The sequence below is a fragment of the Cervus canadensis genome, chromosome 13 (assembly GCF_019320065.1).
Source record: "Cervus canadensis isolate Bull #8, Minnesota chromosome 13, ASM1932006v1, whole genome shotgun sequence".
Taxonomy (NCBI): Eukaryota; Metazoa; Chordata; class Mammalia; order Artiodactyla; family Cervidae; genus Cervus; species Cervus canadensis.
In genome coordinates, this window is record NC_057398.1 from 63,163,599 (window position 1) to 63,187,448 (window position 23,850).

The 23,850-nt window shown below is 35.4% G+C and overlaps 1 protein-coding gene across 3 annotated transcripts in view; it reads right to left on the reverse strand.

The window, feature by feature from the left end:
- The window catches only part of BRINP3 (BMP/retinoic acid inducible neural specific 3), a 458,104-nt gene that overhangs the window by 411,476 nt on the left and 22,778 nt on the right, over positions 1-23,850 (reverse strand). For all 3 annotated transcript variants that reach the window (XM_043486014.1, XM_043486016.1, XM_043486015.1), the window contains exon 2: positions 22,153-22,438. In XM_043486014.1, the coding sequence (XP_043341949.1) occupies positions 22,153-22,388 (236 nt within the window). In that variant the 5' untranslated portion in view covers positions 22,389-22,438. The remainder of the gene's footprint in view (positions 1-22,152; positions 22,439-23,850) is intronic.

Sequence of the window (23,850 nt, forward strand, 5' to 3'; positions counted from 1 at the left end):
GTCAATCTACCACATTCCATTGTCTTCCGTCCTCCAATTTTCTAGTGAGTAGCTAGACATCATTCTTGCAATTGCTTTGTTATATACTTGTGCTCATTATTTATATTTACTACAGCAGGCTATATCTTTTGGTCATGTTAATGGAAATGTTAATTCTAGCCACTTTTTAAAAAGTTAAACAAAAAAAGAATATGTGTACTATAAGAAGCAGAATTATGTGTAGTCATGTGCTTTGCTATTCTGTTCAAATGTTTGTGCATGACAAAAAAATTCTCAATTATCCACATTCCAGATTTCCATGAAACAAGTTACTTTGGTTAAGAGGTATAATTCATATGAGGCGTGCAGACCACACTAGAAGCAACAGTGGCAGAGAAATATAATTTTGTCTGTGCTTTTGTTTTTCAAGGAAAAATATGGTTTTGTCCTAAAGTAGTAGTTGTTGACTCTGTGTGTGTTGTGTGTGCGTAGATTATTTCTTTTGACATGACACTTCTTCCCACTCATGGGACATATTGGGGATCCTAAAGAGCTTTTTGTCCCTGTGGGTGTAATGATTCAGATACTATACACCAAAACTGAAAAATCTTTTAAATATGTTATCTATTGATTCATTAAATATAGAAAGATGAATGCATTTATATTAATGTAATTAGCTTTGACCTCCTGAAGCCTGAGACTTGTCTTAAAGGAAAGAGTCAAATCCCAGAATATGAACAAGCATAAGGAAGGACAAAACTTGGAAAGTGAATTTTACTAGCCTTGGTTTATAACACCTCAAGCCTAGAGAAACCATTTGACACTTTAAACATTTGGCAAGGGTTCTAAATAGACATCACTTAGACAAATTTCAGATCTTATCAGTAGACGATGTCAGAATTTTTAGAACACTGCTTTTGTTGAGTAGAGTAGTGTTAGGTAGTTAGAACAGGGAAAAGGAGTCCAAATTGGCAGTGGCTAAAAGACAAGGAAGGGGAAAGCCCACAAAAATAGAGCAGAGGAAGGTCAAACGGAGGTCCAAGGACCGGAGTGAGGACTCCAGGTAGAACAGCGCTCCTGCCTAAGCCCAACTTGCATAAGACAGGCCCGGGGGAAGAAAGAAACATATAAAAAGAGGAGCCAAAGGGCTCCCTCCCTCTCTCCCTTGCGATGGGGCGCTCTTCTCCTCGCGTCTTTGGATCCACATGCCCTCACGCCTTGAAGATGGATTTTCCTGCTATCTTGTAAATGAAATAGAGCTGTAACCCTGAACTGAAGTACTGATTTGTCTAAGAACTATAACATGGTCTGTCCAAGACCCGAGAGCTGTGACATGCCTGGAGGGCTTTAATGTCCGTCACTCCAAATCTTTGTTGTGACGAGACAAAAACCAAGGAGCATACACTCGCCTGACAGTAGAAAATGACAACCCACTCCAGTATTCTTGCCTGGAGACTGCCATGGACAGAGGAGTCTAGCAGGCTATGGGCCATGGGTTGCAAAGAGTCAGGCACAACAGAAGACTCTTGATAGTCTCTTGTGCTGCAAGGAGATCAAACCAGTCAATCCTAAAGGAAATCAAGCTTGAATACCCAGTGGAAAAGACCCTGATGCTGGGAAAGATTGAAGGCAAGAGGAGAAGCAAGCAACAGAGGATGAGATGGTTGGATAGATTCACTGACTCAATGGACATGAATTTGAGCAAACTCCAGGAGATAGTGAAGGACAGGGGGAGCCTGGCATGCTCCCTGGGGAGCATGGGGCTGCAAAGAGTCAGACATGACTTAGCGACTGAACAGCAACAATTTGTTTTTTATCTAATGCTTAACCCTCTGGATACAGAAGAAAAGTCTATTTTCTGAACAACCTAATCCATACTGATATCATAATCTGTACTTTTGCAGTACAGTATACTTTTGAAACTTACAAATGACATCAGATTCCTACTGAACTTTCAGAATTCAGAATCTTTCTAGCTGTCTCCTAATTTTTCACAGCAATATACTTATTTGCTTAGGTCAGTAAAAAGCTGCCCCCTTTCTAACCAGGATTTAGTTCAGCAAATCAATTATATAACCGAAGTTTCATTGAAGTGTCATTTGTGTAGTATAATAAGGTTTCTTACTTAAGAAACAAATGGTGGCTATACTTATGCAACCAATTCTCAGAAAGTTATTCCAAGAAAATTAGCCTAATACTTGGTTTTCAAAGTTTATCAGGGGTGAGGAACGTTTCTTCTTGCCAGGCTGGGAAAGAGAGGTGAAATCTATTAGAGAAACTCTCTTGGACTTGGGAGTCCTATTATTGGGATAACAAACAGTTAAAGCTTTTAGAAGTCCAATCCAAAATGTATCGAAAAATTCCAGACAGAAATTCAACTTGTGGTCTTAATGATTGCTCAGTATTGCACACTTCTAGTATCACAAGTAAATTCGAGGTCTCTGGAAAATTAACATCCATGCCGCATGTATACAAACAGTTAGGCCAAATCTAACCATGCGGCCTTCTTTGCAGTCAAGAATCTCACGTTTAGATTTTTATGATTGCCAAGTGAGTACGGGGAGAGTGTAGGAACAAAATGCAAATGACTTTAAAAACACCGACTTTTAAATACACTGGGTGTCTTCAGTGAAAAATGTGGCAGGGTCCAAACACACCTTTTAGGGTTGTTTTACTCTATGAGGATTCTGAACTTTCCATCACCTTTGAGCTATTTACAACTCTGCAAGTTTTAGATAACTGACAGCAATGCAAATGACTCTTGTTCATAGACATGCAAATAGCTTTTGTAAGATAGACAGACAATTAATTATCCTCTCCACCATGTAATAAACTAGCTACACATCTATTTGTAAATTCACGTCTATATCCCTGATTGAATTCTTCTTTGAAACAGTATAACTTCTTACTAGTTCCCCATTAATCAGTGAGTTAAATAAAATTTTTGCACACATTTATTTTCTATATCTATGAAAGTCATACCCTTTTTATAAAATAACCTTTTAACACATGCATGGATTGAGGGAACTAATTTGCCTTAGTTAGATGTAGATAAGCAGTAATTAAAGTACTATTGAATTAGAAGAAGCATGAAATTTTTGTTTTGGTTTTGACTTACACCAATTTTTGGGTGGACAATTCCAGAGCTAAAGATTTGAAAATTTATATGGTCAATAATCTTTTCTGGAAGGCTATAATTCCATGACTTTCTTAGATAAATAGTACAGAATAGATAAATTTACCCAGGATAAATTATCATTCCCAAAAGAGCACAAGGAGATCCAAATTTGCATCTCTTAACATCTTTGAATTATAAATGGCAAATACATGATACAAATACCAATAATAGCACTTAATAATTCATTTTAAAAACTTTTGTTCTTAAATCAAATTGTTCCTAAAAAATCATTTGAATAATTCATCCCATGCAATATAATGAATATAGAAAATATGTTTGATTGAAAATGATATTAAACAAATAGAATTATGAGACTTATTGGGCTCAGTTGTCTGTGGCTGCAAACAAGCAAATGACATGGTGTGAAGTAAAGACAATGCCATCTGGTGGAAGCTATTATTGTATTATTATTGTATTTATTAAGCATATAGTGTGTCCAAGACTGGTAAATGCTGGAACTATGAGAAACAAGATATTATATTTGCTCCCAGAAAGCTAAGAGTCTCAGATAACTCTGTAAGATAACTACACAAGTACAATAAATGTCTTATAAATTCTACTCTTTTAATGAAGACAGATCTTCACCTGAGAACTGCTCAAAGCATTCTGTGTATAAGCATTGTTTAAGGTAGATGCTTATTTTTACAATGTTTTTCCTATTATTAAATTTTTATTAAATATTTAGATGACCCCTTTTGATTTCTTCAACAAAATGCCAAGATGCTCATCATATATAAAAATTAACCAAAATTGGAAAATTCAAATAATATTTCAAATTTAACTTCTCTACTCTGAGATCTATTAAATCTCTATTACAAAGGAAAATACTTATTTATGATGTAGGAATAAAATCAGCTTTGTTGTATCAACAGGTTATTTTGCTAATAATTTGGGAAATCAGCATTCAAAACTTTTATTATTCATTTAAGTAATTTTTATGCTTATATGTGAAAATGTCTAATTCCAAACTTCTTGGAATACAATTTATTTAAAAATTGTATCAAAATATAACTAATTCAGTTAATTTTGTAATTAATAAACTTAGGAACAATAAAACATATTAAAGAGGAGTAAATATTTTTTAAAAATAATGTTCTACTAGATTCTGTTATAAATTCCTTTTCTTGTAAGATACATAGTGGAACAGCAGAAGTAATGCTAAAAAGAATAATGGGGGGGTCTCACTCATGTAGAGGTATTTTACAACCGTATATGCTTCACTCCTCAAGATACTACAGTAAAATCAAAAGTAAGATGAGGAGATTCCAAATTAATAGTCCCTAAGATCTCTTTGAACTCCAAGAGTTCTTTTAGAATCACTTTTTGATCACTATATAATATTAAACACAAGTTTTAGATGCTGCTACAAAAATTACAAAAATAACTAAAATAATGTAATTTTATTACAAAACAACATAGAAGAAAACCCTAAAAATAATTTTTAAGCCATTATTCATTTGTTTAAACACTAGATGACCCAGTAATGGTTCTCTCTCTCTCTCTCTCTCTCCCCTCTTGCTTTGTCTTTTCACTCCTCTCTGTATATAAACTGTACTAAAATCAAAGTCACAGAAGTACTTATTAACAATATTTTCAGAATTGCATTGTCGAAAAGACATGTTTCCTTACTTTGGGGAAACTTACAGCTTACCAGTAGAACTTTACTGTTAGGTTAAACTAGTAACCTATGCGGAGTTTAGGCTTTTCCCTAGAAGTTTTTTTTACCTAGAGGACTTTTTATGAGAAATGTCTTATGAAACCTCATGTTTTTTGTTTGTTTATTTAAAAAATTTTTACAATGTTATGTTGGTTTTCACCATACAAAAACAAGATCAGCCATAATTATAAATATATCCCCTCCATCTTGAGCCTCCTCCCCACCCCCCACCCTGCTCCCCTAGGTCAACACAGAACACCAGCCTGGGCTCCCTGCATTATATAGCAACTTCTCATCAACTATTCATTTTACACATGACAGTGTATATATGCTGATGGTACTTTTTCCATTCATCCTACTCACTCCCTCCTCCACTGTGCCCACAAGTCTATTCTCTACATCTGTGTCTCCATTCCTTCCCTACAAAATGTTCATCTATACTATTTTTTCTAGATTCCATATATATGGCCAATATGCCATAATTGTTTCTCTTTCTGTCTTAATTCACTCTGTATAACAGGCTCTCAGTTCAGTCAGTTCAGTCTATCAGTTGTGTCCAACTCTTTGTGACCCCATGGACTGCAGCACGCCAGTTTTCCTGTCCATCACCAACTCACAGAGCATGCTCAAACTCATGTCCAGCCAGTCAGTGATGTCATCCAACCAGCTCATCCTCTGTTGTCCCTTTCTCTTCCTGCCTTCAATCTTTCCCAACATCAGGGTCTTTTCCAATGATTCAGTTCTTTGCATCTGGTGGCCAAAGTATTGGAGTTTCAGCTTCAGCATCAGTCCTTCCAATGAATATTCAGGATTGATTTCCTTCAGGATGGACTGGTTTGATCTCCTTACAGTCCAAGAACTCTCAAGAGTCTTCTCCAACACCACAGTTCAAAAGCATCAATTCTTTGATGCTCAGTTTTCTTTATAGTCCAACTCTCACATCCATACATGACCACTGGAAAAACCATAGCTTTGACTAGACTGACTTTTGTTGGCAAAGTAATGTCTCTGCTTTTTAATACGCTGTCTAGGTTGGTCGTAGGTTTTCTTCCAATGAGCAAGTGTCTTTTAGTTTCATGACTACAGTTACCATCTGCAGTGATTTTGGAGCCCAAGAAAAGAGTGTCTATCACTGTTTCCACTGTTTCTCATCTTTTGCCATGAAGTGATGGGACCAAATGCCATGATCTTAGTTTTTTGAATATTGAATTTTAAGCCAACTTTTTCACTCTCCTGCACTTTCATCAAGAGGCTCTTTAGTTCCTTTCCTCTTTGCTTTCTGCCATAAGGGTGGTGTCATCTGCATATCTGAGGTTATACATATTTCTCCCAGCAATCTTGATTCCAGCTTGTGCTTCATCTAGCCTGGCATTTCTCATGATGTACTCTGCATATAAGTTAAATAAGCAGGGTGACAATATACAGCCTTGACGTACTCCTTTTCCTATTTGGAACCAGTCTGTTGGTCCATGTCCAGTTCTAGCTGTTGCTTCTTGCCATGCTTACAGATTTGTCAGGAGAGAGGTCAGGTGGTCTAGTGTTCCCATCTCTTGAAGAATTTTCCACAGTTTGTTGTGATCCACACAGTCCAGGGCTTTGGCATAGTCAGTAAAGCAGATGTAGATATTTTCTGGATCTCTTGCTTTTTCTATGATCCAGCAGATGTTGGCAATTTGATCTCTGGTTCCTCTTCTTTTCTAAACAGGCTCTAGGTTCATAGAACTAGGGCTAAATCTACATATGACCCACCAATCCCACTACTTGGCATATAACCTGAGAATTTTTATACTCAAAGCCACTGGAATAATTTTCACAAAGATTCCATCCACATTTAGAAAATCCTGTTATATTTGAATCCAATCCCACAAATGATTAGTGAACTGTAATTTTGCCTGAGATACATGCTGGGTCTAGCACAGATGCAGGTAGGTTATTACTTCTGCCATTCAGAAGCAGGGCATTCACCTAGAGTAGATGTTTCTTCCCCAAGACAGCCTGAAAGTGATGCACTCCCAGCTCTCAATACAAGTTAGGTGACTGGAGGAGTAATGAACAGGTTAATGCCAGTCTTGTTGGGGGAGTTCCTTTTTCTTTACGGGATCCACCAATCTCAGCTTCCAGAGAACAATTTCACCACTATTATGAGATTTACTTATTTTCATTTTTGCCCTGGTTGCCTGTTGCAAATTAGGATGTGGCCAAGTCTCTTCTGATTTGAAATCACACCTTCTATCTACTCTGCTTAATGGTGTCATCTTCAGAGGGGTGTGTGTGTGTGTGTGTGTGTGTGTGTGTGTGTGTGTCTGTGTGTGTGTGTGTGTGTGTGTGTGTGTGTGAGAAGGCACGAGAGGCTTAAAAGTGAGCATGTTTCTTCTCTTTTGACTCCGAAATGATTCAGAGCAGCAGATGCAAAGGTGAAAGTAATTTGCTGTACTCTTCACCTTCCACACATCTGAGAAGAGAAACATGTGTTGCTCATAAATAGGCATGATGTTCATATGAATATTATAGTAAAGATGAAATGAAATTTCAGCTGAAATTGGTTATATTAATACAAGCTGTTTTTATATAATCCTAGTATCCTAATATGGCATGAGTTTCCAGTTTCAATTTATTTTTAAGTTTAAAAGAGCAAAAGTATGGCACAAAACTCCTTTATATTTAACCAAATAGAAGACATAGGTTAAAAACTAGATCATGACTAATATGTCAAAAACTAGACCACAACTAACACACAGCGTGGTAACTATAGTTTATAATATTATATTTTATATTTGCTAAGAGGGTGGATCTTGAGAGTCCTCATCACAAGAAAAACATTTTTGTGACTATGTATTGTGAGAAATGTTGGCTAGAATTATTCTAATGGTCATTTTGCAATGCATACAAATATCAAATCATTATGTTGTACATCTGAAATGAATATAATGAAACGAATATAATCAAATGTATATAATCAATTATACATGTTGATTTATAACTCAATTAAAAACAAATAATTTGTTCTAAGACAGAAGTCCCAGTTCACTATCTTCCATAATAAGATGTGTGTGTGTGTGTATGTGTGTGTGGTATTTGGTATTTGAATTAATGGTAGAAAGATGTTTAACTCTATGATGATCTAATTTAGAAGTATTACTGAGGCCAGGATCAGAAAGAAGATAATTTGAATGTAAAGCCTGAACAGTAAATCTCAAAATGTGAAGAGTGCCAAGGAAAGGCTGAAGTATGAGCCCAATTTTAATAGTTATGATGCCAGAAACAGAGGTAGAGAATCTCAGTCTTATGAAATATAATACTAACCTCATATCATATCAACAATAAGCCCAAATTCCTCTAATAAAGCACCTGAATCCATAAGAAGGGACAAAAACAGGACTCTTGATATTGTTTCTGTGTGACGGGCCAATTATTTTATTCTCATTTGAAGTTTTTTTTTTTTCCATTAGTGGAATGAAAGGAATACTCACAATGTCTTACTTTTTTCAGAAAAATACTTTGAATCAAAATGCTTTAGTCTAAAATATGCTAATATAATATGTATTTAAGAATCATACTAGACTATACCTCCTCAGGCAGATATCAAAAATCATTTTTGAAAGCTAAAATGTAAAATGCAGTCACCAAATTTTCACATGGATTCTTTATTAAATTAAAAAAAAAAACTATTCACATGACTTGCTAAAACTACATAATGATTAATTATCATGGCAGCATCAACAATGGAGAGTTCTTTCCCTTCCAACAGATTTAATATTTTAATTCATGTATCTAAAGTTAAGTGAAAGTCGCTCAGTCATGTCCTACTCTTTGTGACCCCATGGACCATAGAGTCCATGGAATTCTCCAGGCCAGAATACTGGAGTGGGTAACCTTTCACTTCTCTAGGGGATCCTCCCAACCTAGGGGTCGAACCCAGGTGTCTTGCATTGCAGGTGGATCTTTACCAGCTTAGCCGCAAGGGAAGCCCTCATGTATCTTCCATTGTTTCAATATCATTCTCTTTTTAGAAGCAGCTAAGGTTGTTTATCTTGAAAAAATTAGGGAACTAAAACTGTTTATCTTGAAAAAAGGGAACTTTAGAAATTCTAGAAAAATCTGAGATCTTTATTTTCAGATATCAAGTTCACTAAGTAAAAGTCTTTAAATTACAAAACTATGGTCAAAATAAATTCAAATAATGACCCTAAATAAAAACAATGCAGTCAGTTCTATGGTATGTTTACAAACACAAGTTCTCTTTGAGACTTCCTTGGTGGTCCAGTGACTGAGACTCAAGGCTCCCAATGCAGGAGGCCCGGGTTCAAAGCCTGGTCAGAAAACTAGATCCCATGTACTGCAACCAAGATCCAGTGGAGTCAAGTGAATAAATTTCGGGGCTTCCTTGGCAGCTCAGTGGTAAAAAAAATCTGTCTGCAACGCAGGAGACCCAGGTACGATTCCGGGGTCAGGAAGATCTCCTGGAGAAGGAATGGCTAACCACTCCAGTATTCTTGCCTGGAGAATCCCATGGACGGAGGAATCTGGTGGGCTACAGTCCACAAGGTGGAAAGAGTCAACTAACTGAGCAACTAACACTTTCTGTCAAAAAGAGGCCAGCAAGGACTGCGCTTCAGTGGAATCTCACAGTTAGAAACAGTGATAGAACTTCCTGTCATCCTCCTTTAATAAATAGGGACTCAGAGACAAAGAGAGGTGATACCATTTTATACATTTATACAAAAAGTAAATGATAGATACAGGCCTGAAACCTTGATTCTATAATTCCAGTTCCAAGTTCTATAAACCTTAGTTCTCTCTATCCTACTCTTAGTTCCATTCACCTCTCTATTCTATGAGCAGGATTAAATTAATATAATGCCAAAAATAAAGTAGCTTAACTCTTTAAGCTAAAGGTCAAATGAAAAAAATTGATTTAAAACCTTTTCAATACAGTATAAGGATTACATGGTCACACCTAAGGATTTGCAAACATAACTTCAACATTTAAAAAGGAAAAAGAGTGTTCTAGATTGCATTCTATACATGTTTAAAAAGTTAGGAAAGAAAATGAAGAATTAGAAAATTCATTTCATTTCCTCCATAAATGGCATAGTTAATCTAACAGATCAACAAAGAAGTCTGTATTCTATCAAATATCTGAGTGTTATCGGGGAGCTGTCAAGGAGGATTGGGGTTTACTGGATATGTGCTGTGACCCAGGTTGCTTACACATGAACTTGGGGCCAGGGGCCTCTGGCACCCAGGGCATGCGAGTGTTTCTCATCTCCTCATCACCCAGGGTAACTTCTGAGATCCCACAGTCAGGCTCCATCTGGGAAGGGTGGTCTCAGCACCACCTCAGGCCCCATCCCCCATCCTCTGAGCCTCTCAGACACTCGGCACATCCCAGGCCCTCCTTTCCCAGCCCCTCTGCTAGACCTGCCCTTACTCCCTCCCTGCCCAGCACATGAGGCCATAAAGCACACGCTGTGGGATCCAATTGTACCTTGTTTGCATTTAACACGGTCAAAAATAATATCCTTTATGGGGACACTACAGAAAAGCTTGAAGGTTAATACAGAGCCACACTGCTTTATCTGAAATCCTTGAGTGAAGTGTATCCGTTCGGTTTTTCAGATTTTAGATGGAAAATGAGGTATTAATATATACAGTGTACCTTATGTTATATCCTCAGTGGAGTCTAAGTCATCAACTCATAATCAAACACATCAGTGCCCTTGAAATGCAACATATGAATGTTTACATTGAATACTAAAATAAAAACTAGAGCCTCATATCTGTCCAGGACAGGACAAGTTTTGAAACCTAAATTGCTAAGAGAAAAATGGCTCAATTTCAGAACACTGGGATTTTGAAATTTCTGATATAGCGCTTTGAACTTTGCAAGAACTAAAATGTATCTAGCTAGAAGGTTTCTCACAATGCGGTTCAAAGTTCTGTTTTTACTCTTATTCTGCTATATTTTTTAAAAATATTTTTACATCCATAGGCTTTTTAAAGGTTTTTTAAAATAATTTCATTTATATAGAAGATATTGTTTTCAAATGTGCAGATTTGAAATAAGGAGGATATTGGATTATAATGATCAAGAACAGATTTTCTTGATAAATTTGTCAAACAGGCCAAAAATGCTTTTATATTACATTCAATGAGATATAGACACACATGCAGTGCTCTCCAAACAGAAGAGTTAGACTGCCATATACAGAGAGGTATGATTTCTACAAAACTGAAGATGAATGGGATACCTGGGTACTATGATGTGAATAAACAAAGAGAGAGATTTGGTACGACGGTTAGAAGACGCAAGCTCACAAATTGTGACTCTTGCCCAGGAAGGCATTCCCAAGTGTCATGTTTCATCCACTGATTCTGTTATCTTGGGAAAGAGTGAGTTCTCAATCCACTGAAACATTGAAAGAAAGGGTTGATGACCATTTGACAGTAGTATTAAACATAGGGATTGCACAGCATGAATTAAATATCATTGATTTGAATAGATGAACGCTAAAGACATTTTTAATCATTAGAATCTTTGACTTTATGTTTTAAAAAGTTTATCTTCTGAAATGATAAATGCAAAGAAAGTTATTATCCCTTGGCTTTTTACAAGTATTCTTATGTGTAATGGATTTAGCGATTGTTGTAAAAAAACACTTTCATACAATGAATAATTGTTTAAAGATTGCATTTTGTGAGGAATTGCTTTATAACTTTAAATGGGTGTGTTTATTTAAATCGAATGTTCTATTCTGTTTTGGAGCAATAGTAGTGTGTGTCTTTAAGATAAGACAGCCATGCACAAACCCACAGCCAAGTCCAGCCTTTGATAATTTCAGACTGACAGGGAGGTAGTTTAATTAGTGAGCTAGCTGCTAATAACTGTTTAAGTGAGCAGCCAAGGAAACGTCTGTTAGAAAAAGGACTTGCAAATGAAGGCAAGGCCATTCTCGATGCCTCTTTTCAACTGTGTCAAAAAGGAAGAGAACAAAGAGCCTGCACTTATATGGAAAAGAGAAGACTACTAAAAAAAAAGTAGAGACAGACACAAAAGTAATCATGTCTGCAAATATATATTGGGGTTTAGAGATACTGGTGCCTTCACAACAGACTTGTACATAAGTGAACTACTTCCATATATTGTGAAAACTCTGCCTTGACCATGGGTAAATCATCCCGAAAAGCTTTAGTAATTCTTCAATAGTAACCAAACAGCATGAAACTGTCTCCTACACCTATAATCAAGGCTACAAGCTTTTACTCTTAAACTAAAATGGTTTATTAATATTTTTTCTAAGTTTGTTGATACAATAAATAGTACACTTTTTACATTTACATGGCATTTGTTTACTGGAATATTTAAAGAAATAGATGAAAGAAAAATAAACACAGCATGTTCACTCTTTGAGTAATCTTTTTCAACTAACACTTGCTGGACATCTATGTATTTCATATATCACTTCAGTCTGAGGCAAATTCCAAGGCTAAATATTACTAATTAATTGACATAAAACTCTTCTCTAGGCCAAATGAACTTCAGTTTACATCCTAAGTCTAATTATGGAATTATAATTCCAGTTGAAAATAATAGGGAAAATAAGCAATTTATAAAAGAAGTAATCTCAAAAATAACTAAAAGTTGTTACTTCTATAAAAGAATGGTTTGCCGATAGAAACTGAATAAATGTATTCTGCTAAAAATCATAAATATTCAGTATAAATTACAGCTTTAACTTTGGAAATTATAATATGAAGGTGAGGATTCTTTTACTGCTATTCATGTTATATGCTTGTTAAAATAAAAACAATAGTAACCTAATATTAATTTTATACCTAATATTTTAAAAGTTGGAAATTTTTTAAAATACTGCAATTAAATAGCAATTGCATCCCTGTACACTGGGTCATTTCAGTCATGTCCGACTCTTTGCAAACCTATGGACTGTAGCCCATGAGGCTCCTCTATCCATGGGATTCTCCAGGCAAGGATACAGGAGTGCATTGCCATGCCCTCCTCCAGGCAGATCTTCTTGACCCATGGATCAAACCTGAATCTCTTAGGTCTCCTGCATTGGCAGGCAGATTCTTTACCACTAGCACCATTACTTTTATATTAAAACAAAGAAGACATAATAAGTTCCATTTTAGGACCTTTTCTTACTTACAATGAGAAATACAATGCTAAAGACTTTTTTTTCATAACAGTCATTCTAAATACACACACACACACTCTCAAGAAATAAGCCAAGGAAACTCTTTAAAAACTATTATTACTCAGCTTTTTCACTTGAGTTTTAAACTTTGCATTTTTGGAATAGTGCCCAGTTTAAAAAAAAAAAATGCATGTTAGCAATTCAAAATCCACAGAGCAATGATAACAAGAGGAAACAATACTGATAATGTTGGCAATTAAATTGATAAGAAGATCACAGAGACAAGAGTAGTAAAGAATTAGAGTGCTTGGTTAGATGAAACTAGAGAAATAAATAATCAAATAATGTATTTGTCTGAATGCCAAAAAATCATAATTGTTATTTTCTCCTCTATAAATAATTGTATGAACTAGGAATTCTGTTCATTTTTTTCAATATAACAGAAACAAATATGACTGTACTTTAAGCTAAATATTATTATTTATAAATGCTTTTAATTGTTGCAAAGCATGTATTTTACTTATCATGAGGCTATATACAATCCCCATTAAGAACTAGCTTTTCTAAAATTTCATTATAACTCCTAAAGCCTTGAATTAATATTTCCATTTTCTTCCTCACTGAAATTTTCCCAGTGTCAACTAAAGGATACAAAGTATGAATTCATATGCAGATTCAATTGTGAATTAGAATTGAATACCAAAAATTAAAATTTGTTTTAAGGTTTATTGTCAAAATTGGAGATGTAATTAGAATTGTTGAGTAGATATATTAAGTTATTTATGTATAAACTCACTAGCTAGAATACTCTCCTTAATTTACCACTGAACGGTATTGTGCTAACAGACTAATGGAAGGGTTTATGGAAAATCAACCAACTAGGAAAACTAGCTTCCTCACGATAGCCCCTACAGTATGCAAAACAGAAAAGAACTGAAGTAATGAGGACAATGGAAGTTATTGCAAAATTTAGGTTTAGGTACCCATGAACACAGAGTAATCTGAGAGATTTTTAGATATTACTTTTAAAAAGTATTTATAAGTGACTTTTGCAAAAGACAAAAGGCTGCAGATAGGAGAATTAACCATAATTGATTTTCATTTTCATGCTTATCAATTTGTTTCGATATTTTCCCATTTTGCTTTTGGGATTGCTAACCCTGAAGTTTATAACTCAAAGGATCTTTAGAAATCTAGAGCATCCTTAATTTTACAAAATAGAATACTGAAGCCTGAGAAATTAACTTACAAGCCTGAGGTTAAAAAGTTTGGTTAGTGACGAAGAATCAATTCAAGTCTCCTCGCTTACATTCAAGAGGGTATATTTTCAATGAGATGAGCTTGATTTTGAAACCAAGCAGCCCAAATGTAAAGTGAGCAACTAGGCAAACAGAAATAAAGAAATAAGATGAGGTATATAAAATTTAAAAAATAAAATAGAAACTAGAAAGGTCCTGCCTCCAAGGCACTCATATCTCAGAGGAGACAACAGGTAATTTTAGAGCAGTATCAAAGGTACAAGGACAGATATTCAAGGGTAGGAGGGGTAAACAAAAGGGAAAAGGGTTTAAGTTTTTATTTTGCTAACCTTAAACTGGGAATTATTTTAAGAGGGTTGGTGATTAAATGACATAACCTGTAAAAGCATAATCACTTAATAAAACCACAGTATTTAGTTCCATCTTTACTCCTTTCTTAGTCTAAACTATATGGATGTTTCATTTGTTGTTGCTGTTTAGTAGCTAAATTGCATCCAACTCTTTTGCAACCCCATGGATTGTAGCCCACCAGGCTCCTTCTGTTCTATGGAAATTTTCAGGCAAGAATACTGGTGAGGGTTTCCATTTCTTTCTCCAGGGAATCTTCCCGACCCAGGGGTTGAACCAATGTCTCCTGCGTTAGTAAGCGGATTCTTTACCGCTGAGCCATCAGGGAAGATATACATGCTCCATAAAACACTATTATCCTCTAGAGAGTGTCATATGGATTTTAATATATTAGATCATTTTTTTTTTTACATTTTATGGGCTTTTCTGTTAGGTGCAATTTTGTTTTAGGTAACTTTGCTATAAGTAGCATATTTAAGTAAATGTTTTACTCCAGCTATTTTTGGAGCTTGAAATATTTACATTCATGACATTAACTATATTTTTCTGTAGCCATCTTGTTTTATGTTATGTTTATCATTTTTATTTAACCTTTAAATTTTTATATGTTTGTTTTTATATGTAGCAAGGACATTTAAAATGTAATGCTGATTTTTTATATCTACCCTTAAAGTTTGCAGTAATATTCAGACTTATTTTCCCAGTTCCTATTTTTAGAATTTAAATAAATATAAATTTTACCACTCCACTTAAATGCTACAAACATAGATTTCACTGCATTCTGGGCTCTTCCCTTTCCTGTTCCAAATTTACTTCTGGGCATCTTTGTCACTGATACATAATTGTTGATGTCAGTAATCACTTATTTCCTCCTAGACTGGCCAGATGTTGCAAATAAAACATGCAAGTAGTAAAAGTGGAGTGTAAATAAACAAATTGTTTTTTAGTATAAGTATGTCCCAAATATGGCATGCTGTGCTGTGCTTAATTGTGTCCAACTCTTTGTGACCACATGGACTGTAGCTCACCAGGCTCCTCTGTCCATGGGGATTCTCCAGGCAAGAATACCAGCATGGATTGTCATGCCCTCCTCACAGGGGATCTTCCCAACCCAGGGATTGAACCCAGGTCTCCTGCACTGCAGATGGATTCTTTACCATCTAAGACACCAGGAAAGTCCAAGAATACTGGAGTGAGTAGCCAGTCACTTCTCCAGGGGATCTTGGGTCATGCCTATCTGCCAAAATCTCTACCTACCACACTATTCTTGGGAACTACCATCTCCAAATATCATGGAACAGAGAGAAATTGAAAACTTACACTCTGGTTACATCACAAGGCAGAGTTGTGCAGGAGAGAGACAACTTCATAGCTCCTATTTGGAGCCAACTCTGGGTTTCTGAGCAGGTAGCTGATAGTAATGATATAATTCCCAACTGTATTTACAGTAAGTGTCATCTCTGTCAAGACTACTGGGCTTGCTCTATCTTAAGCATTAAAATATATTTGCTAATCACTGATTCATATAACCATTAAAATGTTTCTCATCTCTGTCAAGACCACTGGGCTTGCTCTGTCTTAAGCATTAAAATATATTTGCTAATCACTGATTCATATAACCATTAAAATGCTTCTCATATTCTGGCACAAAGTTGAATACCAACTAAGTTACTGTGTTATGAGCTTTCAACGCCCCTGAATATTCATTGGAAGGACTGATGCTGAAGCTGAAACTCCAATACTTTGGCCACCTGATGTGAAGAGCTGACTAATTGGAAAAGACCCTGATGTTGGAAAAGATTGAAGGCAGGAGGAAAAGGGGACAATAGAGGATGAGATGGTTGGATATCATCACCAACTCAGTGGACATGAGTTTGAGTAAACTCCTGGAGTTGGTGATGGACAGGGAGGCCTGGCATGCTGCAGTCCATGGGGTGGCAAAGAGTCAGACATGACTGAGCAACTGAACTGTTGAATTTACACTAGTTTGAATAGAAAATTTAAAGTGATGCTATAAAGAACTGCTATATTGAAGACATTTTAAACCAGAATCTCCTTTTTTCTTTAAAAAACATTTACATTCTTAATGTTCTTTTGTAAATGACATCATGATTACCATATTATTTATATCACTAATAAATACCTGGCCAATTTATATTCTGATGAAAAAATACTTATATCAATTATATGTGGTACATAGAAAACCTTCCCAAAACTTAGAGGCTTAGAGAAAGATTTGGTGTTTGCTTATTAATGATTCCATGAATGAATGACCATTATGAGCTGGGCTCAGCTGTCTGGTTCTTCCAGTATGCCTGATCACTAATGTGGTTTTCAGTTTTCTACCAGATCAGCTAGGTCTGAATATCCTGGGATGGCCCCACTTCCTCATGCGGTGATTGTTTCTGTCTGGGGGCTGTCAGGTCCGAAGCACATTATCTGGCCTGTTCCTCTCTGCTCTGGGTGGTTTCTTCTGCTCTGTCGGTCTAGACTGAACTTCTTCAAAGGTTGTTTTCAGATCTGATTCAGTGCAAGGCAAGTGCACAGACACTTTTATAAGCTTCTACTTGCATCATATTTGCTGATGCCACACTGACAAAAGAAGGCAAAGGCCAAGCCCAAAGTCAATAGTGGGGAAAATATGCAAAGTCGGAGAGATTGGGAGATCTGAGTCACCAGGAGATGTGACTGTAACAATCTAATGCAATTTTATTAGATCTCTGGCAAATAAATCAAGGATATATTTATTGAACAAACCTGACTAATAAATGTGAACATAGAAAGATGTAAGTTGTGCAATGGATTTGTTTTTATATATTAGAAGATTTAATTCCAAAGACGTGGTCAATTATCTATGCAAACTTTTGTTTTTACTTAATTGTGGTAAAATGATTAATGAATTTAATTTCAAAAGTATGGGTTTTAATTATTTTTTAATATGTCTGCTGTTTACTACTGATAGTAGTACTGATACTACTTAAAATCTCTGGGTGGTAACTTTTTGAAATTGATACAGTATCATCAATAAAAGGCTACAGTAAAAATTACATATTAAAAAAATGGAAGGTCTTTGTAAGCAACAAGGAAAAATTTGATATTTGTACAGAAATGCATGTATATGTACCAAAATATAATTTTGTATCAGAGCACATATTACTCACATAATTAAACATTTCTATAGAATACAAAAGGGCTTAACAAGCTTTAATATTGAATTTGCAGATAACTCAAAGAAAAAAATAAATCTACTTAATCTGAGGATTCCAGTTTTTTAGTTCAAAGCTGACACAATATGTATTTACTTATTAAATGATTATGAAATGCAAAATCCATATGAATAATTGTCTAAAATGTTTAGAGTCTATACGTGAGTGTAACAACTAAGCAGTTTAAAAAATTGAGTATTGTTATTATTTTAGAGATCACTCATTTTCCCTTAAAAATCCCATCCTTCTCCCGTCCTCATGGAGATAACTGCTATCTTGACTTTTATTATAGTCCTCTCCTTGGGGATTTTTTTAGGTTTTACCAACCATGTTTAGGTATGCATATCTAAATATAATTTACTTTTACCTGTTTTGTGAATTTCGTGTAATAGAATCAGACTATGTGTAAATGTTTCCTGTGTTATGCTTCTTGAACTTAACATTCTGCTTGGGAGATTCATCCAGGATCCTGCTGGTGGCTACACTCTTGTTAATGTTAATATACGTGAATTGATCAGGGTTTTTGGTTGTTTAATGCTTTGAACTCTAAGAAATACTTACATATCTGAAAGTGTTTTCCTCTGTTTTTCTCCTAGAAATTTAATATTTTTGCCTTTCTTATTTAGATTTTTATTCCCTATAAAGTAGATTTGTGAATGTGGTACTGGAAAGAGATCTCATCTCTATTTTTCTCATGTGTGTACTGTCAGTCATTCAGTCATGGAGGACTCTTTGTGGCCCCATGGACTATAGCTGACCAGGCTCTTCTGTCCACAGGATTTTCCAGGCAAGAATACTGGAGTAGGTTGTCATTTCCTCCTACTAAGAAGATCCTAAGAGGATCTTCCCAACCCAGGAACTGAACCCACGTGTCTTGCATCTCTTGCATCTCCTGCATTGCAGTTGGATTCATTACGACTGAGCCATCTAGAAGCTCTGCTTTCCACACATGGCTACGTAAACTGGAGAACCATTTATTCAAAACTCTCCCCTCCCCCACACACTATTTCATTATACCCCTGTCATGAAGTGTCCATACACTTACTTTTTTCCTAGACTATGTTATCCCTTCCAAGTCATTCTTTAAATATAATTTTTCTCAGGGAACATTACCAAGAAGACCAATAAGGCATCATATTTATCCCTATTGTCTCTTATTCTCACTCAAATTTTGCTTTGAAAAATTGCTCTGAGGAAGCAAGCCAAGTTGTAGTAAAATGATACATAGTAATATTATTCTTTAAAGTTATAGGAAAAGCATCATTACTTCCCCCCATGATTTTCTCACACATGTGGTTAAACAAAGAATGGTAGAAGTTGGTGGGGGAGAGACTTTAATTTTCTAGCAAAGTATATGAAGATTTATACATGTGAAATATCTTTTTTGTGGGATAAAAATCACCGTCTATTTTATCTTAGAATTCACAACCCTGGTTCACGATAATGGTGTCAGAAATACTAAAAGCGTGTCCCTTGTTCAGAGCCCCTGTCATTTTATTAAAAGGATGAGGATTTCTGTGGTCTGGAAGAAATGATGTATTTGCTGGTGGGCCTACTGCCTGAGGGTGTTTCTAGACCATAATAACTGCCATCACAGGCTTCCATTTATTCAGGGGCCAAGTGTGCTCCTCATGGGGCAAAATTTCTCCAGGCATACTCCACTTTCTGAAAGTGAGAACCCTTACTTAAAATGCTTACCCTAAGTCCCATTATCAATCTTTAGCTAAAATATAGTTTAAAATCCAATCTTTAATACTTAACCAAATGACAATTTAAGTGTTAGCAACCTCATTCTAGGTCTTCAATTCAATGATCTGCTCATAGAGTAATCACTTCATACTTTTAATGTAGCTTCAGAATAAAACCTAAAAATATAATATACTTCAATTTAAAAATAAGACTTGATAGTTGACACAAATGCACACTATCAAGAAAATAATGGTGGTTCCTTTCACTTTAAGTCCTAACTATGATTCTAGCAGTGATCAGTTGTTATGCTCTTGTTGTTCTATATTTGAGGTGAAAAGAAAAATATGTTACTGGAAAAGAAGATAAAATGAAGACTGACAACTGAAAGGAATTTGACCTAATTATTCAGGCTTAGTGTGTTATACATTTATAACTAAAGCATTTCAGATATTATGTCAATGCAATAACTTGCAAAAAGAAGATTATGACAGTAATAAGCACCTATAGAATTTGATCACTTTTCAAAATGATGTGGTCCCTTAACATGATAAATTTAGTGCTTAATAGTGAAAAATACTAATTTTCCACCTTTGTGTCTTAGATATTCACTAGTTCTGTAATTAAACATTTATGAAACATAAATCTCTAAGACTGATTAAGACAAATATTAAAAACAGAGGTAAGAACTAAACAAAGCCAGAAAGACATCCTAATCTTTGAATTTAGATTCTTGAGTTCTCAAAAATAAGGTCAACTTCACTAGGAAAAACTCATACCCATATAACCATCTATTATATCAAACAGATAGGTAGATAGCATTCTCTGAAATGTGAGGAAATACTCAGACAGATGAAATATCTCACAGTGCCAAGGCAAATGGAATCTTCGTGAGTATACTATACCATTCATTTTATAGCAACCATCACTGATCATAGCATCATCAGCCAATGCGTCAAAGGTTACAGAAGTTGTAGTCTGGTCCAAGCAGAAGGACAGGGACATCTTATTCCATTGTTTATAAAGAAACAATTCCCATTTACGTTTATTCAAACCACAACAGTAAAAACATAAGGATGAGGAGTAGAGAGTTACTGAAGGTCTTTATGAATAGAGAAACATGAAGACAACAGGGAATGCATGAACCCTACAAACCAATCCCAAGGCATTGTTTTCTTTATTACCTTTCACTGTGGTGATCCAGAGATTGCCTCTTTCATTCAGCCAAGAACCTCTGTACACATGTCAAGCCATGTTTGCAACTCACAGCCAATCAATCAATAATCCAAAGCTCACAGTCACACACAAGACAACACCTCAGACCTCCCAACAGAGATGCCACAGATTATGGAGACATGCTCTGGCATCCATCTGTTTGAGAGACTGTTAAAAATTTTTCTGCAGAATGCTGAAATAGAAGACAGTCTCACTCTCTGAAATTTAATAGCTTCACTCAGTCTGTGAAAGAAAGCTGGCTAAACCCACAAAAACATGTAAAAATGATTATAACTGGAATCATAATATATTGACTGCTTCCTGGAGCATTTCAGAAAGGAAATCTTTAATATTTGTCATTTCATCTACTAAAGTAGAATAATTCTTTTTTGCAGACTTGTGACAGTGTCCTGGCCGCCTGGAATAAAGGCACACACACGCACATAGAGCGAGAATTGTGTGATGCCTTACAGAACATGTTCAGTACACCCTCAGTCTCTTCTGTAAATATGCATGGCTGATCGGATCTATACATTTCTCAGAATGCTATATGAAAGACTACATACAGATCAGAAGCACAGTGCCCTCTGGTGCGCATTTAACATAAAATAAAATATTTATGTAACAGGAACTACACAGATACAGACACCAATACAAAACAAAATGTTGCTTCTGCATGCATTCTAAACCAATCACTGGGAATTGTAAACTTCTATCATGAAAAAACAAACCGAACCGATAACCTTCATAAAATGTTCTTTATGGCATAGATCAATGCAATCTAACCCATTCAGGCAACCACTTGTATACCCCTCTACTTAATGGATTCACTGCACTTGTGGGAAGCAAGCAGTCTGACATATTTAATATATGACTCCTTTTGTGTAACTTATTTAGATTCACGCTTAGAAGAGCAGTGAAAGTTAAAGGCCATATATCTCAATCTCTTCCTTTTTCTTGGCCCTTGCTCCCAAATCCTATTTATGTGCATTTCCTTTTTTATCCCATGGCCATTTCCTCCAGCTTCTGAATGTGCAATTACCTTGAAGGTAAAAAATGATGAGCTGACTCAACTGCTCAGTGATTCCTAGAAGATACCATTTCCATTTAAGCTAAAAAAGGTAACAAAGCATGGTGCAAGGTAGAAAGGAAATGCCATTCAAGAAATTCCGATTTAAAATTTTGAGTATTTAAAACAATAAAATAGCCTCACAGTGAACTGAAATTTACAGCAGGGTAGCAGTGTAGAATTTGGGAGTGGTACACAAGTGGTCACCTTCATCCAGTTTTTCTGGAAGAAGTTGCATCTACAAGAAATACTTTGCAATAACCAGAAAACCTTACCGTGGTGAATGGCAATTAATAACCCTTCATATAAAACCCTTTCCCATCTGAAACTTGCCCTTACAGCAACTTACTTATCCACCACCTTCAAGGAAGGTGCCATTGCTTTCCCTTTGCTTCATACCTGTATATCTTGTATCTTGTGCTAAATCCCTGCCGGCTTCTGTCCACAAAATCTGTGTATTCCTGTGAACGATGGAAGGGTCCCTTATCAGAGAGGAGCCAGTCGAAGGGGCTTGTGGCATGCTGATCCGAAACAGCAGCAACCGCTAAAACCCAGCAATGAAGACTCAGTGCTATCCACTCCCATGGAGCCATCAGAGAGAACAATTCAGCACCAGCTCTGCTTCGCCATATCATGCTTCCACTGGGGACTTAGAGCCTTCATTCTCTTAGCTTTCCCTCAACACCTAGACAAAATACACAGGCAATTAGTTAGCCCCTGGAAGGTTCTTTTCTAGCAGTTAAGGTGCTGAGGTGGAAAATCCTTTTTTAAAAGTCTAATACCATTGTCTCAAATTAGATGATAGCAAAAGTCAACCGCAAGTAGTACACCAAAATGATTTCTTTTTTTCCAGAGCTCTTTCATGCTTAGGTTTCTTTATTTGTTGGAAAATAAGTCACCGAGTTCCAACAAACCTTGGCAGGGCAACATCATACAGTGGAACACTAAAGCCCACTCTGAGCAGCGATCATCAGAAATTTTCACTCATAATTACTTTTTCAGCATAAATGTTTTACAACACTGAACAGTTTCAAAAGAAACACTGGATATGTTTATTTAATAAATTCTGTTATAAATTTTAACACTACATGTATTTTATCCTTTACTTCTTTTAGAGAAAGGCTTTAAATTAATTAAAATTATCCATAATATAGATAAACTAAGATGGAATGGAACTGTGGGTCTTAGAATACATAAGTAATTTTGTGTGTGTTTATGCATATGCCATTTATCTATCTCTATATTTAGATAGATGGATGAGTGTGAGGGTGGGTAGGACTGGGAGTAAGCAAGTTTATTCAGATATTTTTCCATTATTCTGATAGGGAAAAACTTTCCTGATTATTTAAACAGAATCATAATTAAAAATTTCTAGGACTCTGGAAGATTTAAATGTGCATCTGTGTCTTATTCAAAAGATAAATAAGTATATCAATAAAATTCATATACACACACAAAACAATGCAGATTATATATAAACTATGAAAATACATACACTAATTTTATAGGCATTCAAAACTCAAGTAACAAAAGGCATCATCCCAGTGCGGTACAGTGTAATGACTTTACACAAAACAACTGAAACAATATCTACATGTTATGCAAAATATTCTACAAATATCTGAATTCAATTTTACTTTCCATCTCACCAAACCTTTTCAATATTATTATTTATAGCACATAAAACTCTGCAGTAGATAAATTCTGACTAGCAAGAAAGTTTGATTATGAGCATTTTTGGTCAATAAAATCTCTTTTAGGGAGCAATCAAAATGCATAGTATTAAGTAAAATATTTTAACTATAATGGTTGCCATATTTCCTTGGTGTTAGGTTAAACTGATTGACAAGCTTAATTTGCTTTTAGTTATAAACTTTAATTCATAATTTAATCTTAAACTATTTCAATATGAGAGATATACCACAATTTTGCAACTAAAAAGTATCTCAAAACAATGATATGATATGATTGACCTAGGTCATCAGATTCAATTTCAGCCTCTATATAATTATAAGGTCCAATTTCCACACACTATCTAATTCACCCCAATATTATGAGTTGTTTCTGTGGTAATTTAAAATGTGATAACTAAAAAAT